The sequence below is a fragment of the Chlorocebus sabaeus genome, chromosome 19 (genome assembly GCF_047675955.1).
Source record: "Chlorocebus sabaeus isolate Y175 chromosome 19, mChlSab1.0.hap1, whole genome shotgun sequence".
Lineage (NCBI taxonomy): Eukaryota > Metazoa > Chordata > Mammalia > Primates > Cercopithecidae > Chlorocebus > Chlorocebus sabaeus.
The window spans coordinates 30,144,616-30,166,342 of record NC_132922.1 but is presented as its reverse complement, the minus strand read 5'-3'; the positions used below and the strand labels follow the sequence as shown (position 1 = coordinate 30,166,342).

The 21,727-nt window shown below is 48.3% G+C and overlaps 1 protein-coding gene across 1 annotated transcript in view; it reads right to left on the bottom strand.

Moving 5' to 3' along the window:
- Positions 1-10,557: 10,557 nt before the first annotated feature.
- Positions 10,558-21,727, bottom strand: part of SNAP29 (synaptosome associated protein 29) — a 33,448-nt gene continuing 22,278 nt past the window's right edge. Inside the window, exons 3-5 of the mRNA XM_007974935.3 lie at positions 20,910-20,995; positions 18,517-18,615; positions 10,558-14,396 (exon numbers count right to left, since the gene is read on the bottom strand). Coding sequence (XP_007973126.1) covers positions 14,239-14,396; positions 18,517-18,615; positions 20,910-20,995 — 343 coding nt within the window. The 3' untranslated portion in view covers positions 10,558-14,238. The remainder of the gene's footprint in view (positions 14,397-18,516; positions 18,616-20,909; positions 20,996-21,727) is intronic.

Genomic DNA, 21,727 nt, shown 5'->3' with positions numbered 1-21,727 from the left:
GCTCCGCCTCCCGGGTTCACGCCATTCTCCTGCCTCAGCCTCCCAAGTAGCTGGGACTACAGGCGCCTGCCACCGCGCCCGGCTAATTTTTTCTATTTTTTGTAGAGACGGGGTTTCACCATGGTCTCGATCTCCTGACCTTGTGATCCGCCCGCCTCGGCCTCCCAAAGTGCTGGGATTACAGGCGTGAGCCACCGCGCCCGGCCTTTTTTTTTTTTTTTAATTGAGATGAGGGTCTCACTGTGTCACTGAGGCTGGAGTGCAGTAGCTTGATCTTGGCTCACTGCAACCTCCAACTTTCAGGCTCAAGTGATCCTCCCACCTCAGCCTCTCGAGTAGCGGTGACCACAGGCGTGTGCCAATCTGAGAGGGTAAAATCTTTTAATGCTGTAGATTGTGTATGGACAGAAGACTTTAATCCTAAATCCACTTTTTCTAACAGAAGACTAAAACCTCAAGAGCTAGTATAAAATCATGAACATAGTTTTTCCTGCTCAGGTACCTGTTTCCACCTTTTTACCTCCTGCCCATCATGGAGCAGTTTCTTGGGACATCTTTTCTTCTAAAATTGAAGTTTTATTTCTGTTTAAGCTCCTAGGTCACCCAGGTTCCTCCCACTCAATTCCTGGTGTCAAGCCTATTCAGAAAGTAGTCATGACTGAGGTCAGGGCCTAACCCTCCTGGAATTAGGCAATCAGCTCCGTCTATACTTGAAACACCAGAGTGACTCAATGGTCTTACAAAAGTTTACTCGCCATGGATTCATGATGTAATCATCTTAACTAACAAGCTGTATTAGCATGCTTTGGCTGCAATATCAGAAAGCCCTATTCAAAATAGTTTGAGCCAGGTGCAAGGGCATTTATTATTTTTCATAACACGACTCTGTAGCAGGCAGCTCAAGATGCAGGATGTCCAGGCCATGGGTCTGCTTCTGTGTGATTTTTTTTTTGTTCTAATTTCTTTCAGGTTTTGTCCTCATCCTCTGGCTAGTTATCCCAGGCTCACATTCAGTTATGCCAATGCCCAGTGGGAGAAGGACAGTCATTTCCTTGTGTCCTTTTTTTAGAGACAGAGTGTCATGATGTTACCCACACTGGAGTGCAGTGGCATGATCATCATTTACTGCAGCCTCAACCTCCTGGGCTCCAGTAATCCTCCTGCCTCAACCTCCCAAGTAGCTGGGACCACAGTTATGTGCCACCATGCCTGGCCTTGTGTCCCCTTTTATTTTTTTTCTTTTTTGCAGAGATGAGGTCTCTCACTATGTTGCTCAGGCTGGTCTCAAACTCCTGGCCTCAAATGATCCTCCCACCTTGGCCTCCCAGTATGCTGGGCTTACAAGTATGAGCCACCAAGGCCAGCCCTTGGCATCCCTTTTTAAGGGCAAAGATCACTTCCTCCAGAAACCTGGGAGCTCTCCCTTGGTATCCCATCCCATCAGGGTACATAGCCATTCCTAAGGCAAGGACCAGCAAGAATGGGACCACCTGTGATTGACTGAGAGCATACAAGACTCTGGCGTTCTGCTAGGCATGGCAGCTCATGCCTGTAATCCCAGCACTTTGGGAGGCCAAGACAGGTGGATCACCACAGGTCAGGAGTTTGAGACCAGCCTGACCAATATGGTGAAACCCCTTCTCTACTAAAAATACAAAAATTGCCAGGCACAGTGGCTCATGCCTGTAATTCCAGCACTTTGGGAGGCCGAGGCAGGTGGACCATGAGGTCAGGAGATTGAGACCATCTTGGCTAACACGGTGAAACCCCATCTCTACTAAAAATACAAAAAATTAGCTGGGCGCGGTGGCGGGCGCCTGTAGTCCCAGCTGCTTGAGAGGCTGAGGCAGGAGAATGGCGTGCACCTGGGAGGTGGAGCGTTCAGTGAGCCGAGATTCTGAGACTCCGTCTCAAAAAAAAAAAAAAAAAAAAAAGACTGTGGCTGGCTGGGGGCGCGGTGGCTCAAGCCTGTAATCCCAGCACTTTGGGAGGCCGAGATGGGCGGATCACGAGGTCAGGAGATCGAGACCCTCCTGGCTAACACGGTGAAACCCTGTCTCTACTAAAAATACAAAAAACTAGCCGGGCACGGTGGCGGGCGCCTGTAGTCCCAGCTACTCGGGAGGCTGAGGCAGGAGAATGGCATGAACCCGGGAGGCGGAGCTTGCAGTGAGCTGAGATCTGGCCACTGCACTCCAGCCTGGGCGAGACTCCGTCTCAAAAAAAAAAAAAAAAGACTGTGGCTTTGCCTTCAAGCAGAAGGAAACATTTCTTCAGGTAATCAGACACATGCAGACTAAAACTCCTCCTTGCTGAATTTCAGGAAGAAAAGCCCTTTGTAAGATCCTGAGATAATGAACATTTAAGGGACAGATAGCCTCAGCACACCTGTATTAAGCATCTCCCAGGGCTAGACTTGGGGATGCAAAGGTGAATGTGATATGGTCCTGCTTGTTGGTACTTAATCTAGTGGAGGAATAAGCACTATTCAATCTGATTTTAACTTGGCTCCTCAAGTAGCCTTCCTACAGAAAGAGAATGAGCTTTTTCCCCTTTCACTTGCTCCTTCCCCACCCCCTCTTCTCTCCCTTCCTTTTCTTACTATCCATTCTACAAAAACTTCTTAAATGCCTACTCTGTGCCAGGCACAATGCTCTGGGCTCCCATCAGAGAACTTACATTCTGGTCAGTTATCTTTCTTATTGTAAATGAGTAATAATGATCTTCAGATTTTAAGATTTATCATGATTTTGGTTAGTACCTGTAAGACACTAGCCACTTCTTGTCCTGTGAACCTAGGGCCACACTCAGGGCCATCAGTGGAGACTGTGTCATGTGCTGCCTAAGCTGGACAACTGGCTTCCCTAAATGACGCCCTAATAGGAGCCAACAGAAGTGGGATTTTTTTGTTTGTTTTTGAGACGGTCTTATTCTGTCACCCAGGCTGGAGTGCAGTGGTGTGATCTGGGCTCACTGCAACTTCCACCTCCTAGACTCAAGCAATCCTCCTGCCTCAGCCTCCCGAGTAGCTGGGATTACAGGCGCCTGCCACCATGCCTGGCTAATTTTTGTACTTTTAGTACAGAAGGGGTCTCTCACCATGTTGGCCAGGCTGGTCTCAAACTCCTGACCTCAAGTGATTCACCCACCTCGGCCTCCCAAAGTGTTGGGATTATAGGCGTGAGCCACTGCGCCTGGCCCCCAACAGAAGTTTTTTTTTGTTTGTTTTTGTTTTTGTTTTTGAGATGGAGTTTCGCTCTTATTGCCTAGGCTGGAGTGCAATGGCATAATCTCGGCTCACTGCATCCTCCACCTCCTGGGTTCAAGCGATTATTTTACCTTAGCCTCCCGAGTAGCTAGGATTACAGGCATGCATCACCACGTCTGGCTAATTTTTGTATATTTAGTGGAGATGGAGTTTCACTATGTTGGTCAGGCTGGTCTCAAACTCCTGACCTCATGTGATCTGCCTGCCTCGGCCTCCCAAGGTGCTGGGATTACACGCATGAGCCACTGCGCCCGGCCCCAACAGAAGTTTTAAGTGGTGGAATGACATGATCAGTATTAGCCTATCTTGATAGATAGCCTATCTAACAAGAAGGGAAACTTGAAACAAACCACATTTTAAAAAAGAAAAAAAAAAAAAGCCAAATCAACCCACAACAGAACTTGGTCTCTCAATGTTGCCCAGGCTGGTCTTGAATTCCCAGACTCAAGCAATTCTCCTGCCTTGCCCTCCTAAAGTGCTAGAATTACAGGCATGAGCCACCACACCGGCCTTTTTTTTTTTCTTTTTTTTGAGATGAGATCTCACTCTGTTGCCCAGGAGTGCAGTGGCATGATTATACCTCACTGCAGCCTCAACCTCCTGGGCTCAAAGCAATCCTCCTGCCTTAGCCTCCCAGGTAGCTGAGACTAAAGGTGCAGACCATCACGCCCAGTTAATTTTTTTTTTTTTTTTTTTTTTTTTTTTTTTTTTGAGACAGAGTCTCGCTCTGTCGCCCGGGCTGGAGTGCAGTGGCTGGATCTCAGCTCACTGCAAGCTCCGCCTCCCGGGTTTACGCCATTCTCCTGCCTCAGCCTCCCGAGTAGCTGGGACTACAGGCGTCTGCCACCTCATCTGGCTAGTTTTTTTGTATTTTTTAGTAGAGACGGGGTTTCACTGTGTTAGCCAGGATGGTCTCGATCTCCTGACCTCGTGATCCGCCCGTCTCGGCCTCCCAAAGTGCTGGGATTACAGGCTTGAGCCACCGTGCCCGGCTAATTATTTTTATTCTTATTTTGTGTGTGTGTGTGTGTGTGTGTGGAGACAGGGTCTCATTGTGTTGCTCAGGCTAGTTTCAAACTCCTGGGCTTGCCGGGCGTGGTGGCTCACGCCTGTAATCCCAACACTTTGGGAGGCCGAGGCGGGCAGATCACCTGAGGTCAGGAGTTCGAGACCAGCTTGACCAACATGGAAAAACCCTGTCTCTACTAAAAATACAAAATTAGCCGGACGTAGTGGTGCATGCCTGTAATCCCAGCTACTCAGGAGGCTAAGGCGGGAGAATCGCTTGAACCTAGGAGGCAGAGGTTGTGGTGAGCTGAGATTGCGCCTTTGCACTCCAGCCTGGGCAACAAGTGTGAAACTCTGTCTCAAAAACAAACCAAAAACTCGTGGGCTCAAGTAATCCTCCTGTCTTGGCCTTCCAAGGTGCTGGGATTTATAGACATGAGGCACTCCACCTATCTGTTTTCATTTCTTTTTTTTTTTTTTTTTGAGACGGAGTCTCGCTCTGTTGCCCAGGCTGGAGTGTAGTGGCATGATCTCGGCTCACTGCAAGTTCCACTTGGGTTCACGCCATTCCCCTGCCTCAGCCTCCCGAGTAGCTGGGACTACAGGCGCCCGCCACCGTGCCTGGCTAATTTTTTATATTTTGTTTAGTAGAGATGGGGTTTCACCAGGTTAGCCAGGATGGTCTCGATCTCCTGACCTTGTGATCCACCAGCCTCGGCCTCGCAAAGTGCTGGGATTACAGGTGTGAGCCACTGCGCCCGGCCTTTTTTTTTTTTTTTTTTTTTTTGAGACAGAGTCTTGCTGTGTCACCCAGGCTGGAGTGCAGTGACATGATCTCAGCTCACTGCAAACTCTGCCTCCTGGGTTCAAGCGATTCTCCCACCTTAGCCTCCTGAGTTGCTGGGATTACAGGCGTGCACCATCATGCCTTGCTCATTTTGTATATTTAGTAGAGATAGGTTTCTCCATGTTGGTCAGGCTGGTCTCGAACTCCCGACCTCAGGTGATGTGCCTGACCCGGCCTCCCAGCACCACTGCGCCTGGCCTTGATTTAAATAATTAATTAATTAATTAATTAATTTTTTAGATAGAGTCTCTCTCTGTTGCCAGTCTGGAGTGCAGTGGCACGATCTCAGCTCACTGCAACCTCCACCTCCCGGGTTCAATCGATTCTCCTGCCTCAGCCTCCTGAGTAGCTGGGACTACAGGCATGTGCTACCACACCCAACTAAGTTTTGTATTTTTAGTAGAGACGGGGTTTCACCATATTGGCCAGGATGGTCTCGATCTCTTGACCTTGTGATCCGCCTGCCTCGGCCTCCCAAAGTGCTGGGATTACACAGGTGTGAGCCACCGTGCCCGGCTTGATTTAATTTCTTTTTTTTTTTTTTTTTTTTTTTTTTGTTTTGAGACGGAGTCTCGCTCTGTCGCCCAGGCTGGAGTGCAGTGGCCGGATCTCAGCTCACTGCAAGCTCCGCCTCCCGGGTTCACGCCATTCTCCTGCCTCAGCCTCCCGAGTAGCTGGGACTACAGGCGCCCGCCACCTCGCCCGGCTAGTTTTTTGTATTTCTTTTTTTTTTTTTTTTTTTTTTTTTGAGTTTCGCCCAGGCTGGAGTGCAGTGGCCGGATCTCAGCTCACTGCAAGCTCCGCCTCCCGGGTTCACGCCATTCTCCTGCCTCAGGCTCCCGAGTAGCTGGGACTACAGGCGCCCGCCACCTCGCCCGGCTAGATTTTTGTATTTTTTAGTAGAGATGGGGTTTCACCGGGTTAGCCAGGATGGTCTTGATCTCCTGACCTCGTGATCCGCCCGTCTCGGCCTCCCAAAGTGCTGGGATTACAGGCTTGAGCCACCGCGCCCGGCGTTTTTTGTATTTCTTAATAGAGACGGGGTTTCACCGTGTTAGCCAGGATGGTCTCGATCTCCTGACCTCGTGATCCGCCCGTCTCGGCCTCCCAAAGTGCTGGGATTACAGGCTTGAGCCACCGTGCCCGGCCTTTGATTTAATTTCTAAATGACCTGGAGGTGCTCTTGGTCTCCAAGGTTTGTATCTTTAGTGTGTTGCTGTGCTTCCTTCAGCAATGGCAGGGGTCGGGCAAGCAGTTTCTTTCCTACTTATAAATGGCTTGCCTTGGCCTGTAATCCCAGCATTTTGGGAGGCCGAGACGGGCGGATCACGAGGTCAGGAGATCGAGACCATCCTGGCTAACACGGTGAAACCCCATCTCTACTAAAAAAATACAAAAAACTAACCGGGCGGCGGGGCGCGGTGGCTCAAGCCTGTAATCCTAGCACTTTGGGAGGCCGAGACGGGCGGATCACGAGGTCAGGAGATCGAGAGCATCCTGGCTAACATGGTGAAACCCCGTCTCTACTAAAAAATAGAAAAAACTAGCCGGGCGCGGTGGCGGGCGCCTGTAGGCCCAGCTACTCGGGAGGCTGAGGCAGGAGAATGGCGTAAACCCGGGAGGCGGAGCTTGCAGTGAGCTGAGATCACGCCACTGCACTCCAGCCTGAGCGACAGAGCGAAACTCCGTCTAAAAAAAAAAAAAATGGCTTGCCTCACTCTCTTGCTTTCAGGAACTATGGTCAAGTCCTCGCTGAGTGCAGTGGCTCACACCTGTAATCCCTGCACTTTGAAAGGCAGAGGTCAGAGGATGGTTTGAGCCCAGGAGTTCAAGATCAGCTTGCACAACACAGTGAGGCCTGGTCTAAAAAAAAAAAAATTGCAGGGTGTGGTGGCATGCACCTGTAATCCCAGCTACTCTGGAGGCTGAGGCAGGAGAATCGCTTGAACCTGGGAGGCGGAGTTGCAGTGAGCCAAGATTGTGCCATTGCACTCCAGGCTGGGTGAAAAGAATGAAACTCCATCTCCAAAAAAAAAAAAAAAAAAAAAAAAAAAAAAAATTACTTAATTTTCTTAAAGGTGTAGGGGGGCAGGTCTTGCTATGTTACCCACGCTGGTCCCAGACTCCTGGCCTCAAGTGATCTTGCTTTAGCCTCCTGAGTACCTGGGATTATAGTTGCAAGACAGAGAGCCTGGTTCAGGAGTCCTGCTCTTAAACTTCAGCCATATGGTGGGATCCTGTACTACCTGCTGCTAAGCAGCTGCGAAGCTGACTGGTGACTCTAGGGCTAGAAACCCTGCTACTCTATTTCTTTAAATCCATGAAATGTGTTAAAGACCAGGGTCCTTCTGAGTGCCCTGTCTTAGCTGGGTCTACAACAGCCCTATCCTTGGTGATCTAACTCTCCATCTATCTCTGCTCCATCCAATTTCAGCCTCACAAAGAAAATAAAGGCCAGGCCCGGTGCGGTGACTCATGTCTGTAATCCCAGCACTTTGGGAGGCCGAGGCGGGTGGATCAAGAGGTCAGGCGATCGAGACCATCCTGGCTAACATGGTGAAACCCCGTCTCTACTAAAAAATACAAAAAACTAGCCGGACATGGTGGCGGGTGCCTGTAGTCCCAGCTACTCGGGAGGCTGAGGCAGGAGAATGGCGTAAACCCAAGAGGCGGAGCTTGCAGTGAGCTGAGATCCGGCCACTACATTCCAGCCTGGGCGACTGAGCGAGACTCCATCTCAAAAAAAAAGATTCTCCTGCTTCAGCCTCTCGAGTAGCTGGGATTACAGATGCCTGCCACCACGCCCAGCTAATTTTTGTATTTTTAGGAGAGATGAGGTTTCACAATGTTGGCCGGGCTGGTCTCAAACTCCTGACCTCAGGTGATCCACCCACCTCAGCCTCCAAAAGTGCTGGGATTATAGGCATGAGTTACTGCATCCGGCCTGTAATGTTCACTTCTTTGTCTCCCCAGAAAAGTCCAGTCTGGGTTCAAATCCTCATCATGCCTTATTTATAATGATGATACTTAAAGATGATATTCGGCCAGGTTCAGTGGCTCACGTCTGTAATCCCAGCACTTTGGGAGGCCGAGGCAGGCAGATCACGAGGTCAGGCGATTGAGATCATCCTGGCTAACAGGGTGAAACCCCATCGCTACTAAAAATACAAAAACTTAGTCAGGCATGGTAGCATGTGCCTGTAATCCCAGCTACCCGGGAGGCTGAGGCAGGAGAATCATTTGAACCCGGGAGGCGGAGGTTGCAGTGAGCCAAGATTGCACCATTGCACTCCAGCCTGGGCGACAGAGCAAGACTCTGTCTCAAAAAAATAATAATAATAAATAAATAAATAAAGATGATATTCCACTAAAACCAGAGTGGCTTTTGGGACACGGGTAGCTAGCCCACTGACAGATAAAAATTTCCAAGATGGGCTGGGCTCAGTGGCTCACACCTGTAATCCCAGCACTTTGGGAGGCTGAGGTGGGTGGATCACGAGGCCAGGAGTTTGAGATCAGCGTGGCCAACATGGTGAAACCCCGTCTCTACTAAAGTTACAAAAAATTAGCTGGGTGTGGTGGTGGGCGCCTGTAATCTCAGCTACTCAGGAGGCTGAGGCAGGAGAATTGCTTGAATCGGGGCGGCAGAGGTTGCAGTGAGCTGAGGTTGTGCCAATGCACTCCAGCCTGGAAGACAGAGTGAGACTCCATCACAAAAAAAAAAAAAAAAAATTAATCCAAAATGGCCTAGCGTAACCTACAGATGCTTTTCAGACCTTTTGATTCTACAATAAGATGCTGTCTCAAAAACAAACAAACAAAATCCATAGGATTTTATCACGTGAATTATGTGAAATTCAAATTTCAGTCTTTGGAACACAGCCACTCTCACGCACTCACTTACTTATGTATCGTCTTTGGCTGCTTTCATTCTTTATTTTTTGAGACTCACTCTGTCGCCCAGGCTGGAGTGCAGGGATGCAATCTCGGCTCACTGCAACCTCTGCCTCCTGGGTTCAAGTGATTCTCCTGCCTCAGCCTCCCGAGTAGTTGGTATTACAGGTGCACTCTACCATGATTGGCTAATTTCTGCATTTTTAGTAGAGATAGGGTTTCACCATGTTGTCCAGGCTGTTCTCAAACTCCTGACCTCAAGTGATCTGCCCACCTCGGCCTTCCAAAGTGCTGGGATTACAGGCGTGAGCCACTGCGCCTGGACCTTTGGCTGCTTTTATGCAACAATGGCAGAGCTGAGCAGTTGCAACAGAGATGGAGATGGTTTGGCCTGTAAGCCTAAAACACTGACTCTGCGGCCCTTTACAGAAATTTGCTGAGCCCTGGTCTAGACAGTCCTGCAGAGCAGGTAGGGAGGTAGGAGACAGACTGGAAAACTGATGAGAGGGTTTCAGGATAGAAGGTAGTTCATAGGGCTAAATGTGGCATCGAAGACCAAATACATGAAGACTCAACGAGGAAGATCCCCTCCACCAACTCACTAAGAAATAACTACATAGGAGACAAAATTTGTTTAAAAAACAACTTCACATTTTATTTGATGGAATATGGTCATTTGTTGAGTTGAAGGCATGGAGGAAAAGTGCTGTTCTGAAACAGACTTCGAACTAAAGACCCCATCCCATCCCCACATAATTGTACTTTTTTTTTTTTTTTTTTTTTTTTGAGACGGAGTCTCGCTCTGTCGCCCAGGCTGGAGTGCAGTGGCATGATCATAGCTCACTGCAGCCTCCAATTCCTGAGCTCAAGCAATTCTCCCACCTTAGCCTCCAAAGTAGCTGGGACTAGAGGCCCAGCTATTTTTAAAAATTTTTTGTAGAGATGGGGTCTCACTATGTTGTTTAGACTGGTCTCAAACTCCTGGCCTCAGTAGACTCTCCTGCCTCGGCCTCCCAAAGCACTGGGATTATTGGCATGAGCCACCATGCCCCGGCCCTAGCTCATCTTTTTGTACTGACACTGCATTCATCAGACCTAAAAAGCTAAAAGTTACAACATTTGTAACTTTAAAATTCTGCAGGTAACACCTATAATCCCAGCATTTTGGGAGGCCGAGGTGGGCAGATCACGAGGTCAGGAGTTTGAGACCAGCCTGGCCAGCACAGTGAAATCCTGTCTGTACTAAAAAAATAAAAAAATTAGCTGGGCATGGTGGCACGCACCTGTAATCCCAGCTACTCGAGAGGCTGAGGCAGGAGAATTGCTTGAACCTGGGAGGCGGAGGTTGCAGTGAGCTGAGATTGTGCTATTGCACTCCAGCCTGGGTGACAGAGTGAGACTCTATCTCCAAAAAAATAAAATAAAATAAAATAAAAAAAATCTGCAGAAAAGGCCTATATGGGCAAAGTATAAGATTATTACTAAATTGGTATAGTATACACTTAAAATTACATATTCACAAAAAGAGGTTAGAGAAAGAGAAATTTAAATGCACTGACATTTTTATTTCTTGCAACCTGAGTTAAATTCAGGTTTCCTTTCCTACAGAATGTAAAAAAGACATCCACAAGGAAACTCCACTTCTAAGTTACAAATTACTAGATGTTAGAAAACTTTCTCGAAGGAGAGTGAATTTTTTTTTGAGACACAGTCTTGCTCTGTTGCCTCGGCTTACTGCAAGCTTCGCCTCCCGAGTTCACACCATTCTCCTGCCTCAGTCTCCTGAGTAGCTGGGACTATAAGCGCCAGCCACCACGCCTGGCTAATTTTTTGTATTTTTAGTAGAGACGGGGTTTCACCATGTTAGCCGGCAGTCTTGATCTCCTGACCTTGTGATCCGCCCACCTTGGCCTTCCAAAGTGCTGGAATTACAGGCGTGAGCCACCGCGCCCGGCCAGAGAGTGCATTATTTTTTAAGTTAGTAGCACACCTAACATATAACTCACTTTAAGTTAGAAAAGCCAATTTTTTTTTTTTTTTTTTTTTTTTGAGACGGAGTCTGGCTGTCCCCCAGACTGGAGTGCAGTGGCTGGATCTCGGCTCACTGCAAGCTCCGCCTCCCGGGTTCCCGCCATTCTCCTGCCTCAGCCTCCCAAATAGCTGGGACTACAGGCGCCCGCCACCACGCCCGGCTAGGTTTTTTTGTACTTTTTAGTAGAGACGGGGTTTCACCGTGTTAGCCAGGATGGTCTCAATCTCCTGACCTCGTGATCCGCCCGTCTCGGCCTCCCAAAGTGCTGGGATTACAGGCTTGAGCCACCGCGCCCAGCGAAAAGCCATTTTTTTTTTTTTTTTTTTTTTTGAGACGGAGTCTCGCTCTGTCGCCCAGGCTGGAGTGCAGTGGCCGATCTCAGCTCACTGCAAGCTCCGCCTCCCGGGTTCACGCCATTCTCCTGCCTCAGCCTCCCGAGTAGCTGGGACTACAGGCGCCCGCCACCGCGCCCGGCTAGTTTTTTGTATTTTTTTAGTAGAGACGGGGTTTCACCACGTTAGCCAGGACGGTCTCGATCTCCTGACCTCGTGATCCGCCCGTCTCGGCCTCCCAAAGTGCTAGGATTACAGGCTTGAGCCACCGCGCCCGGCCCGAAAAGCCATTTTTTGAAGGCACAGTTTGTTTCCAGCTCAACTGTGGAAATCGAAATCTGTCTGCAGTACCAAATCTCATCCCACAGTCAGCCCAGCCCTGGCACCTTTGCTTGTTTCCATGAAATGTGTCTAATCTAGAGGGTAGCATTTTTTTGTTGACCCCAATCATCATGTGAAAAGATTCTGGAGCCATGTTAGGTCTTCCTTCATTCTGGAGCCACATTAGGTCTTCCTTCATTCTCTGTGAAAATGCAAGCAACTCATTTATAAAGTAGCATCAGCAACCAGGCCTTCCTGGGCATGTGAGTGGGGAAGAAGTGGCAGAAAGGACCAGCTGGCTGTCCTGTAACTTAAGGACAGTCCCTCAGCACAGGACATAGAACAAGAGGGTCTGAACAAGAACAGGACAAAACAAGGCCCTCCAATATGTCAGAGGAAGACAATTTCCAGAAAAGGCAACTCTCCTTCCATATACTTGGGGTTAAAAAAAAAAAACAGAGAAAGGTGGGTAACTGGCTTCATCAGTCCAGCAAAAGACAGGGAAGGGGTATAAAATAAGATGTTACTGTGCTTCAAGTCAGTTGAATCACTAAACTCATTATGCAAGTGGAAGGCTGCCGAGAATGTCTGACAGTGGCCTTCACATGTATTTATTTTAAATAATTAGCTTAGGTCTGAGGTATAATGACTAATCTCCACGAGTCTATGCCTGATGGTGATCAACAGTTATGACATACATGGAAGGTGTTAGAGGAAAGAACCGGAAACAATTACAGTAAGTTGAACTGTGCACAAAAGCTGCTCTGCATCCTGGGTTCATACTTTTAAGCAGCCTTTTTGCTGAAAGCCTCATGAAGTAGTTTTGTTTGGGTTCAGTGTTATGTTTAAAATTTCCCTTTTACCAGTTAGAATAATAATGCTGAGCTCATCTAATAAACAAATCTCTAGTTTGATAAGCTTTAATCAGGCCCTCACACCCTGGGATGGTCGTTAATGACATGGATCAGAATCCCTGAGGTGGCTGGAATCTAACCAGTGTGTAGCACAGAAAGCTCTGCTTGCCTATGGAGGCTGTGGATATTTTTAGGAAGGTCATGCATTATGGGATGGGAATTTTTATAAACAAAGTGCTACATAAAAACTAATGCACTGTGGCAACACTTACAGAGGTTTGCTTTGCTTTGAGACACCACTGTTTATAGGCTGCAGACTGTAAAGGGAAGTATTGTGAAATGGCAAAGGTCACATGGGCCAGTGCCATGTTTTAAGGTCAAAGGCACTGTTATTTTAAGTGACCTATCTCATTATTAAAATCAATCACTTTCACCATCTTCAAAATATTTTGTTTTTTAAAAAGGCAAGGGCCTTGTGGCTCCAACTATTTTGTTGGATATACCAGCATAAATAAATCAGTTTTAACTGACACTTCTAAATGATTTCTTATGTAAAGTGAAAGGAGAAAACTAGCTGAGCCAGTTAAAATAGTATCTGGGCATTTTTCCCCCCTTAGCTAAATTTTTCTATACAAAGTCAGCATCATTTGTAGAATTCCAGTCCTAAAACTGGGTGGCAGAGAAATAAGTGATGATTCGTTACTTTGCAAAAAGTGCAGAAGAGTCGGGGGGAATGCTAGTCAGGTCAGGAGACCCCAGGTTCCAAATAAACATTTTGCCCTCCTGAGGCCTGCCTAATGGTGATTCCCAGAGGGGTGGAGGAAGACCACTGCGCAGCCACATCTGTGTAATACTCCATTCCCACAAACTCTATTGGGCGCTCTGTCAGTCAGCCTGGCAGCCTTGAGCCAGTGTAAGACCTGTTCCCAGATGAAGAGTTCCAGATGAGAGCATGTGGGGAAGCGGGGCTCACTCAATTCCCTGCACATTTCCAGGAGTCACAGTGAGCAGTGCTGGTGTGAAGCCCACCTACTAAAATACATGCCACGGATGGGGGGCTGGAGGGAAGCGGGGACATCAGAAAACAAAAGAGCAACATGGCACACTCCATTTCCCATTCTAACACTGATGCTTTCCCAGAGGATGAATCGCAGATAATGTGTTCAGTGTGTGAGGAGATGTGTGTGTGAATGTGTGTGTATGTGTGAATGATGACTCCTAAACAAAGGTGTGTGAAGGACCCTCCTCCACCAAACGACTGGCTCACACACCCCCTTAACGCTCTGACTCATGGGAAGGCTTGGGAATGAGAAATAGAGGTTCGTGGCTGCAAGACTGAAATTCTGTCCACATCTTTCCACATGCTCACTAAAGTGAGAAATGCAACTCTTCTTATTCCAGCATGGTAAGCAAATGCCCAAAATATGCAGGGCCAGGCTACTGTGCTCAGACAAAAACTCTAATAAGCATTTTGCTGGAAGAACTTGGTGAGGTGTTAACCCTAGGGAAATGGAGGACAAACACTTCCTTATAATGGCAAAAACGTCTTAAGACCTACTCTATTATATCATTTGCAAACACACATTAATTTACATACTAAAATAGTAAGTGAAATTTCTTGGAAGTTCAAAAAAAGCTCTTTCAAATCTTTTCATCACAATAGAGTAGAAATCCGTCTGTCTTCAGAGTTGTCGAACTTTTCTTTCTGTGCTTTTTATGTTGACATCTAACTTGTCCACTTTGGTTGTCAGCCGGTCAAGAATGTCATCTTGCTCCTCAATTTCCGTCTGCATCCCCAGGGCTATGTCCTTCAGACGGCCCAGTCCCATGGAGAGCTCATCTGTGGGAGGAGGAAATGACATGTAGGCATGAGCAAACACAGTCGCGGCACCTGCAGATGCTTCCTGATGGTGTGGCTAAGGGGGAGAGACAGGCTGAGGGATCTGTGTTGCCTGGTGGGGTTGCACCCACTGCAGAGATGAGTCTTGACTTAACTGATTCTGTCACGGTGAAGAGTAAAGCCTCTTTCCCAGGTTTGTGATGGTGTGTGTGTGTGTGTGTCTTTGTGCACGCCGGGGGTAGGGAGATATGCCCAGGGCTGCTTCCTGCCGTTTTACTAAGAACAGCAGCCAGGAAAGAGCCAGAGGGGAGGGAGAAGAGGTAGTGCTGTGTAAGCCTTCTTACTTGCAAGATTAAATACGAAACACCAAGAGAAAAAGGATCAGGATACACAAATGCTTAGCACTGACTGGTACCACAAATCTAAGCAAAATCGTTTTTTTTTTTTTTTTTTTTTTTTTTTGAGACAGAGTCTTGCTCTATTGCCCAGGTTGGACTGTAGTGCCATGATCTTGGCCCACTGCAACCTCTGCCTCCCGGGGTAAGCGATTCTTCTGCTTCAGCCTCCCAAGTAGCTGGAACTACAGGCGTGCGCCACCACACCCGGCTAATTTCTTTTGTATTTTTAGTAGAGATGGGGTTTCACCATATTGGCCAGGCTGGTCTCGAACTCCTTACCTTGTGATCCGTCTGCCTTGGCCTCCCAAAGTGCTAGGATTACAGGCATGAGCCACTGCACCTGGCCAAAATCAGTTTTTTTAAAAAGGTACTCTTTGCCGGGCACAGTGGCTCACGGCTTTGTGAGTGATCCTGTACTCACAAAGTGTGGGATTACAAAGTGTACTGTTATCTCAGCACTTTGAGAGGCCGAGGCAGGTGGATCGTGTGAGGTCGGGAGTTTGAGGCCAGCCTGGCCAACATGGTGAAACCCTGTCTCTACTAAAAAATACAAAAATTAGCCAGATGTGGTGGTGCATGCTTGTATTCCCTGCTACTTCGAAGGCTGAGGCAGAATCACTTGAACCTGAGAGGAGGAGGTTGCAGTAAGCTGAGATCAATGCACTGCACTCTAACCTGGGCAATAGAACAAGACTCCATCTCAAAAAATAAAATAAAAAGACAGGCTGAGTGTGGTGGCTCATGCCGGTAATCCCAGCACTTTGGGAGGCCAAGGTGGGTGGATCACTTGAGGTCAGGAGATTGAGACCATCCTGGCTAACATGGCGAAACCCCGTCTCTACTAAAAATACAAAAATTAGCCAGGCGTGGTAGCACGCACCTGTAATCCCAGCTACTCGGGAGGCTGAGGCATGAGAATCGCTTGAACCCAGGAGGCAGAGGCTGCAGTAAGCTGAGATTGCGCCACTGCACTCCAGCCTGGGTGACAGAGTAAAACTCTCAGAAAGAAATTAAAATAAATAAATAAATAAATAAATAAATAAATAAATAAATAAATAAAAAGATTGTCTTCAGGTCAGGCACGGTGGCTCATGCTTGTAATCCCAGCACTCTGGGAGGCCAAGGTGGGAGGATCACTTGAGCCCAGGAGTTGCGAGACCAGCCTGGGCAACAAAGTGAGACTCCATCTCTAAAAAAAAAAAAGAAAAGAAAAGAAAGAGAAAAACAGTATAATTTAAAAATTTAAAAAAAAGATAGTATTCAGCTCTTTGCTGCTTAAGCTTACTGAAACTCATGGGCCTCGTGCTCCATGGACAGTAGAATCTGTGGTTGCCTCAGGCCTCAGGAGGAAGCTCACTGGCAGCCAGGGCAGCAAAGGATAAGCAAACAGAGAGGCTGAGATAAAATGTGTGATAATGTAAAGCCACCAGGCCAGGGCACTGGAGTCCAGAGAGCTTGCCTGAGTTCCTGAAATAGCAGGGAGCATGTGTTAAGATGGGAAGAGTGTGAACAAAGGCAACATCCCCTGCACCAGAGTGGCCTGGCCTGAACTGTGTCAGCAGGGCCGGAGGGCTGAGCTCTGAACCAGCCACCCGCCCTCCTGCCAGGGCCCACCTCCTACTCTAGACTGCGTCCTGTCGGGACCTGCCCAGCTGCAAGTCCACAGTGCCAACTGTGCACCCTCAGCACCCCTACTGGTGGGCAGTCCCTTCTCCTACTTCCTGCCAGCAGGCACCAACCATACCACTAGCCCTAACCACTCCCTTTCTCCTGGTGAAGGACAAAGGGCTTTCACGCCTCTCTGGGTTTCTCTGGAGTGGTTAGATCTGGGCAGACACACCTTCTGCCTTAGAGGTCTTTGGCTCTGGAGGACAGAGTTCTAGGCATAGAAGGAGGTGGCAGCTGTCTGGGGCTTCCTAGACAGCAAGCAGGAGCAAATGTGTGCACAGACACTCCATGTGCATCTTCATGGGTTTCAGTTTTGCCTCCCACTAGATACCTTTACAGCAGGGGAGGATTTTATTATTGATCCTCTCCACTTTGCCAGCTCCTAACAGGGGCTGGGAGACTGAGAGGGTGACCCAGGTCACCATGGGGGAGATTTCTGTTCATGGAGTAGCGGTAAGAGGAGGCAGCAAATCTGAGACACTACTTAGAATAAACTCACACAACTGCCCACAGGCGAACACCTACTTGAACTTCAAGTAACTGACTTTTCCATTCAAAAAATAATCACTGGCTGGGCGCAGTGGCTCACGCCTATAATCCCAGCACTTTGGGAGGCCGAGGCAGGCGGGAGTTTGAGACCAGCCTGACCAACAAGGAGAAACCTCATCTCTACTAAAAACACAAAATTAGCCGGGCACAGTGGTGCATGCCTGTAATCCCAGCTACTCGGGAGGCTGAGGCAGGAGAATCGCTTGAACTCAGGAGGCTGAGGTTGCGGTGAACGGAGATTGCACCACTGCACTGCAGCCTGGGCAACAAAAGTGAACTCCGTCTCAAAACAAAACAAAACAAAACAAAACAAAACCACTAAGTGCTTGCCTGCTGGGCCCCAGGAACAAAGTAGTGACAAAATGGAAACACTCCCATGCTGTCCTGGAATCTACATTCTGATTGGGAATACAGCAGGCAAACCAGCAGATACACAATCACAAACGGCCAGGGCAGCCCCCTGGAAACACAAGGGTCCCGAGAGACAGGGAGAGGAGACCACGCTAATGCAAGACTGACAGAAAGAGAAGGAGCCAGCCTGCAGAGAGTTGGGGGAGCTCATCCAGGCAGATAGGGGCCACAAGGCAGAAAGAACTCACATCAGAAATCCCACACGAGCCTGCAGGTGATGAGAGCAGAAGGGACCAGGGCAGGCAAAGAGAGCCTGGACTGCACTGTGAGTGTGTGGGGTTCCGTGAGAGAGTTCTGGAAGAATATACCCCTCATTTCTTCTTTTTTTTTTTTTAGATGGAGTTTCACTCTTGTTGCCCAGGTTGGACTGCAATGGTGCTATCTTGGCTCACTGCAACCTATGCCTCTTGAGTTCAAGTGATTCTCCTGCCTCAGCCTCCCGAGTAGCTGGGACTACAGGCGCCAGCCACCATGCTCGGCTAATTTTTGTATTTTTAGTAGAGACAGGGTTTCACCATGTTGGTCAGGCTGGTCTTGAACTCCTGACCTCAGATGATCCACCTGCCTTGGCCTCCCAAAGTGCTGGGATTACAGGCGTGAGCCACTGCGCCCGGCCCCCTGTACACCCTTCTGTTTTGAAACATCATGCTGGAGGCTGTGTGGCCAAAATGCCAATTGCAACATGAGCGCTAATTCCATCCCAGGCACTTTCTGGCTCAGGTAACCTTCCCACTGTTCTCAGAGGCAGCCCGTTTCACAAGGAGGAAAACAGGGCTCTGAGTGGCCAGGTGGGAAGGATGGAGTGAGCGGTCACGTCCAGGCTCCACTTTATCGCCTCTCAGGGACTCCTGGGTCCCTGGTGCTGTTCATGAAAGTGAGAGGTGGGGAGGGCTCGGTTGGGCTGGAAGTAGGAAATGGTGAGAAGTGGAGAGATTCCAGAGACAGTGAGGTGGCAAGATGGACCCGGCTTGGTGTGGGATGCGATGTGTGGGGAGGGAGCTGAAGCTGAAGGGTCCTCACGTAGGGGCTATGCTTGGCGTGAGCTGCCTGAAGGAACAGTGGCTTACAGAAGCTGGCGTGGCGCTCAGTCTTACCTAGGTTGCTGTCAATCTTCTGGTGATAGGCTCGAAGGTGTGGGTTCTTTGGGTAAGCATCGGTACTCACAGCAGAACCAGCCCCTCTGGGGACAGGGTCTAAGTTCAGAAGGAAACACCAGGAGAGTGGTTAATTGACATTGTTCAAATGCTGCTTCACACACCCAAAACAATTTCATCTGGAAAATGGGTGGAAGGAATGAAAGGTTGGTTCTGAAGCTATCCAGAGGGATGAGGGAGGAGCACAGTGCAGGCTCATGGGCCAGGAGAGACGCTTCCACAGGGTAGGGGATGGTTCCCAACATCCCTCAGTCCTTGGCAGATGAAAGAACCTCAAACTAAGGGTCACCAACTCAGACCCTGGTGCACAAGCTCAGGAAAGACACGAGTCATACAAGTGACAATACACAGTGGAACTGCAATAATGCAAAACTACACAGTCTGTGGACAAAGTCTAAAAATACAAATTGTTACGTTACATAAATGGAATTATGGGTAATTTTGTTTCTTTCTGAAATTTATCTCTACGCTATATTTTCACTTGAAACAAATAAGCAAAAAAAAAAAAAAAAAAGAAATGTTAAATAATGCACATTTGCCACAAGAAATCGTCCTTGAACTCTAGTTTCTTCTTTTTTAAAATTATCTTTCTTGGCTTGAATGAACTGGTTTCTAAATGCACACAGAAAAGTCCTGTCATCCCAGTTTATCTCCTTTAGGGAAACATCACTTTCTAGACTTAGCATATTTCCTCCAGCACCAACCAACTGAAACCATTCTGCAAACTGTGCCGATTTTTTTTTCAGTCTTTTAATATATACGACACAAATGGAAACTCCTTAATTCCTTAAAATTGTGTCTTGGGTGCAGTGTCTTGTGCCACTTCTCCAGGGTGTGATGAGGCCGACTTTCCCCACCCTTGCCTTTCAATTTACACTCACTTCTTCCACTTGCCTTTCCAGACTGAACTGTGCTGATGATGTCAGTCTCTCCTGCTCCCTGCTCTTCCTCCATCTGGTCTCCCCAGCTGCATCGACCACAACCATGGTGGGTTCCAGAGCTTCCATGGTGTATCATTTTCTTCAAGGCAGCACAGTTTAAGCCTTTGGTTTCTACCACCAATTTCAATGTACTCTGGCCCCAGGAGGAGGCCCCAGGAGTCCTAAATTCCTTTCCAGATAAGGGATATTTCTGGGCCTATCACTTGATAGAAGTGGAATGATTTGACCAACACTCACTGTCTTGCATACCTTGTCCATGTGGCTGCTGCTCCTCCTGCTTGGGCTGGAGGCTGTATTAGCCTCTCACTGATGCTGTGACAAATGACCACAAACTTGTCTTACGATTCTGGAGGTCAGAAGTCCAACGTGGGTCTCACTGGGCTGAGTCGGGATGTCCTCAGGGTTGCACTCCTTCTGGAGCTCTTGGGAAGAATCTAATTCCTCACCTTTTGCCGTTTTTAGAGTTCACTTGTGTGCCTTGGCAGGTGAGTCCCTTTCTCCATCTTCAAGGCCAGCAACATCTTCAGATCTCTGACTCTGCCACTCTCTCTTCTGCTTCTCTTTCCACTTAAAAGGGACCTTTGTGATGACACTGGACTCAACTAGACAATCCAGGATAATCTCCCCATCTTGCTGATTAGCAATTGTAACTCCATCTGCAACTGTAATTCCGCCTTTGCCATATAACCTAACAGACTCACGGGGTCTGGGGATTAGGACGTGGACAGCTATTTACCAAGGGGTTTTTCTGCAGTTGCCTTTTTACTGCTGGAACAACTGAGAGTGACATAGGCAGGAACCGATGATGGGCAGGCTTATTGTCTTTTTTGAGACAGAGTTTCACTCTTGTTGCCCAGGCTATAGTGCAGTGGCATGATCTCAGCTCACTGCAACCTCTGCCTCCCAGGTACAAGTGATTCTCCTGTCTCAGCCTCCCAGGTAGCTTGGATTAGAGGCATATGCCACCACACTTGGCTAATTTTTTTGTGTTTAGTAGAGACAGGGTTTCACCATGTTAGTCAGGCTGGTCGCAAACTCCTGACCTCAGGTGATTCACCTGGCTTGGCCTCCCAAAGTGCTGGGATTACAGGCGTGTGTTATTGCACCAGGCTAGGCAGGCTCATTTTCAATGGAACGCAGGCCCTCACTTCCTTATTCTCCTCTCCATGGAGGCAGGGAGGGAGGGAGGAGCCCTACCATAAGGCACACCCCCAGCTCCCCAAGAGCATGCCGGGTCCCTAAGGCCCTTTGGCTAGCATGGGTGATGCTGGCAGCTGGGGTCCCTGCCCACCTCCCCCGAGAGGCTGCTACTGCCCCCTAAGGACCAATGCCAAACCCAGAGGTCTCCCCCCTAGAATTCAAATGGGGCTGTGCACACAGGTATCCACTTACCTGTATCATCCAGCTTTCTAAGGTTTGGGTGGCTGGCCTGGTACTTTGCTTCCTGTTCTTTACTTGTACTTATGGCTTCTTTCAATCTTTGGATAAAAGTTTACAAAAAAGGAAACTATTAAAAAGGAAAAATCCCTATGACAATGTTATCAGTATTTTCACATAATGCCTGTATGCCAAAAATCAAATGCTGCTTCTGTACCAAACTCCTTCTGACCAAAGTAGGGATTTCAACAGCTTCTCCTAGGAGCACAGCTGGCCAAGCAATAAGCTTACGAAGACCCCTGCCTCAGAAGTGTGGCAGCTAAGCCAGGTGTGGTGACTCATGCCTGTAATCCCAGCATTTTGAGAAACTGAGGTGGGAGAATTGCCTGAGCTCACGAGTGTGAGATCTGGGCAACATAATGAGACCTTGTCTTTACCAAGAAAAAAAAAAAAAAGCAGTGTAGCATCGAGTTAGGTGGCCCTCTCTCAGGGAAACCAGGATTCCTAGGACCAGGCAGATGGAAAGCACATGGAACAACCAAACGGGTACTTTAGACCACAGTTAGCAAACAATGACCTGCCACCACATCTGGCTCACCTCCTGTTTTTGTATTGTTTCCTCGTTCTTTTTCTTTTTGAGATGGAGTCTTGCTTTGTCACCCAGGCTGGAGTGCAGTGGTGTGATCTCGGCTCACTGCAACCTCTGCCTTTCGGGTTCAAGTGATTCTCCTGCCTTAGTCTCCTGAGTAGCTGGGATATTACAGTTATAGGCACGCGCCACCACGCCCAGCTAATTTCTGTATTTTCAGTAGAGACGGGGTTTCACCATGTTG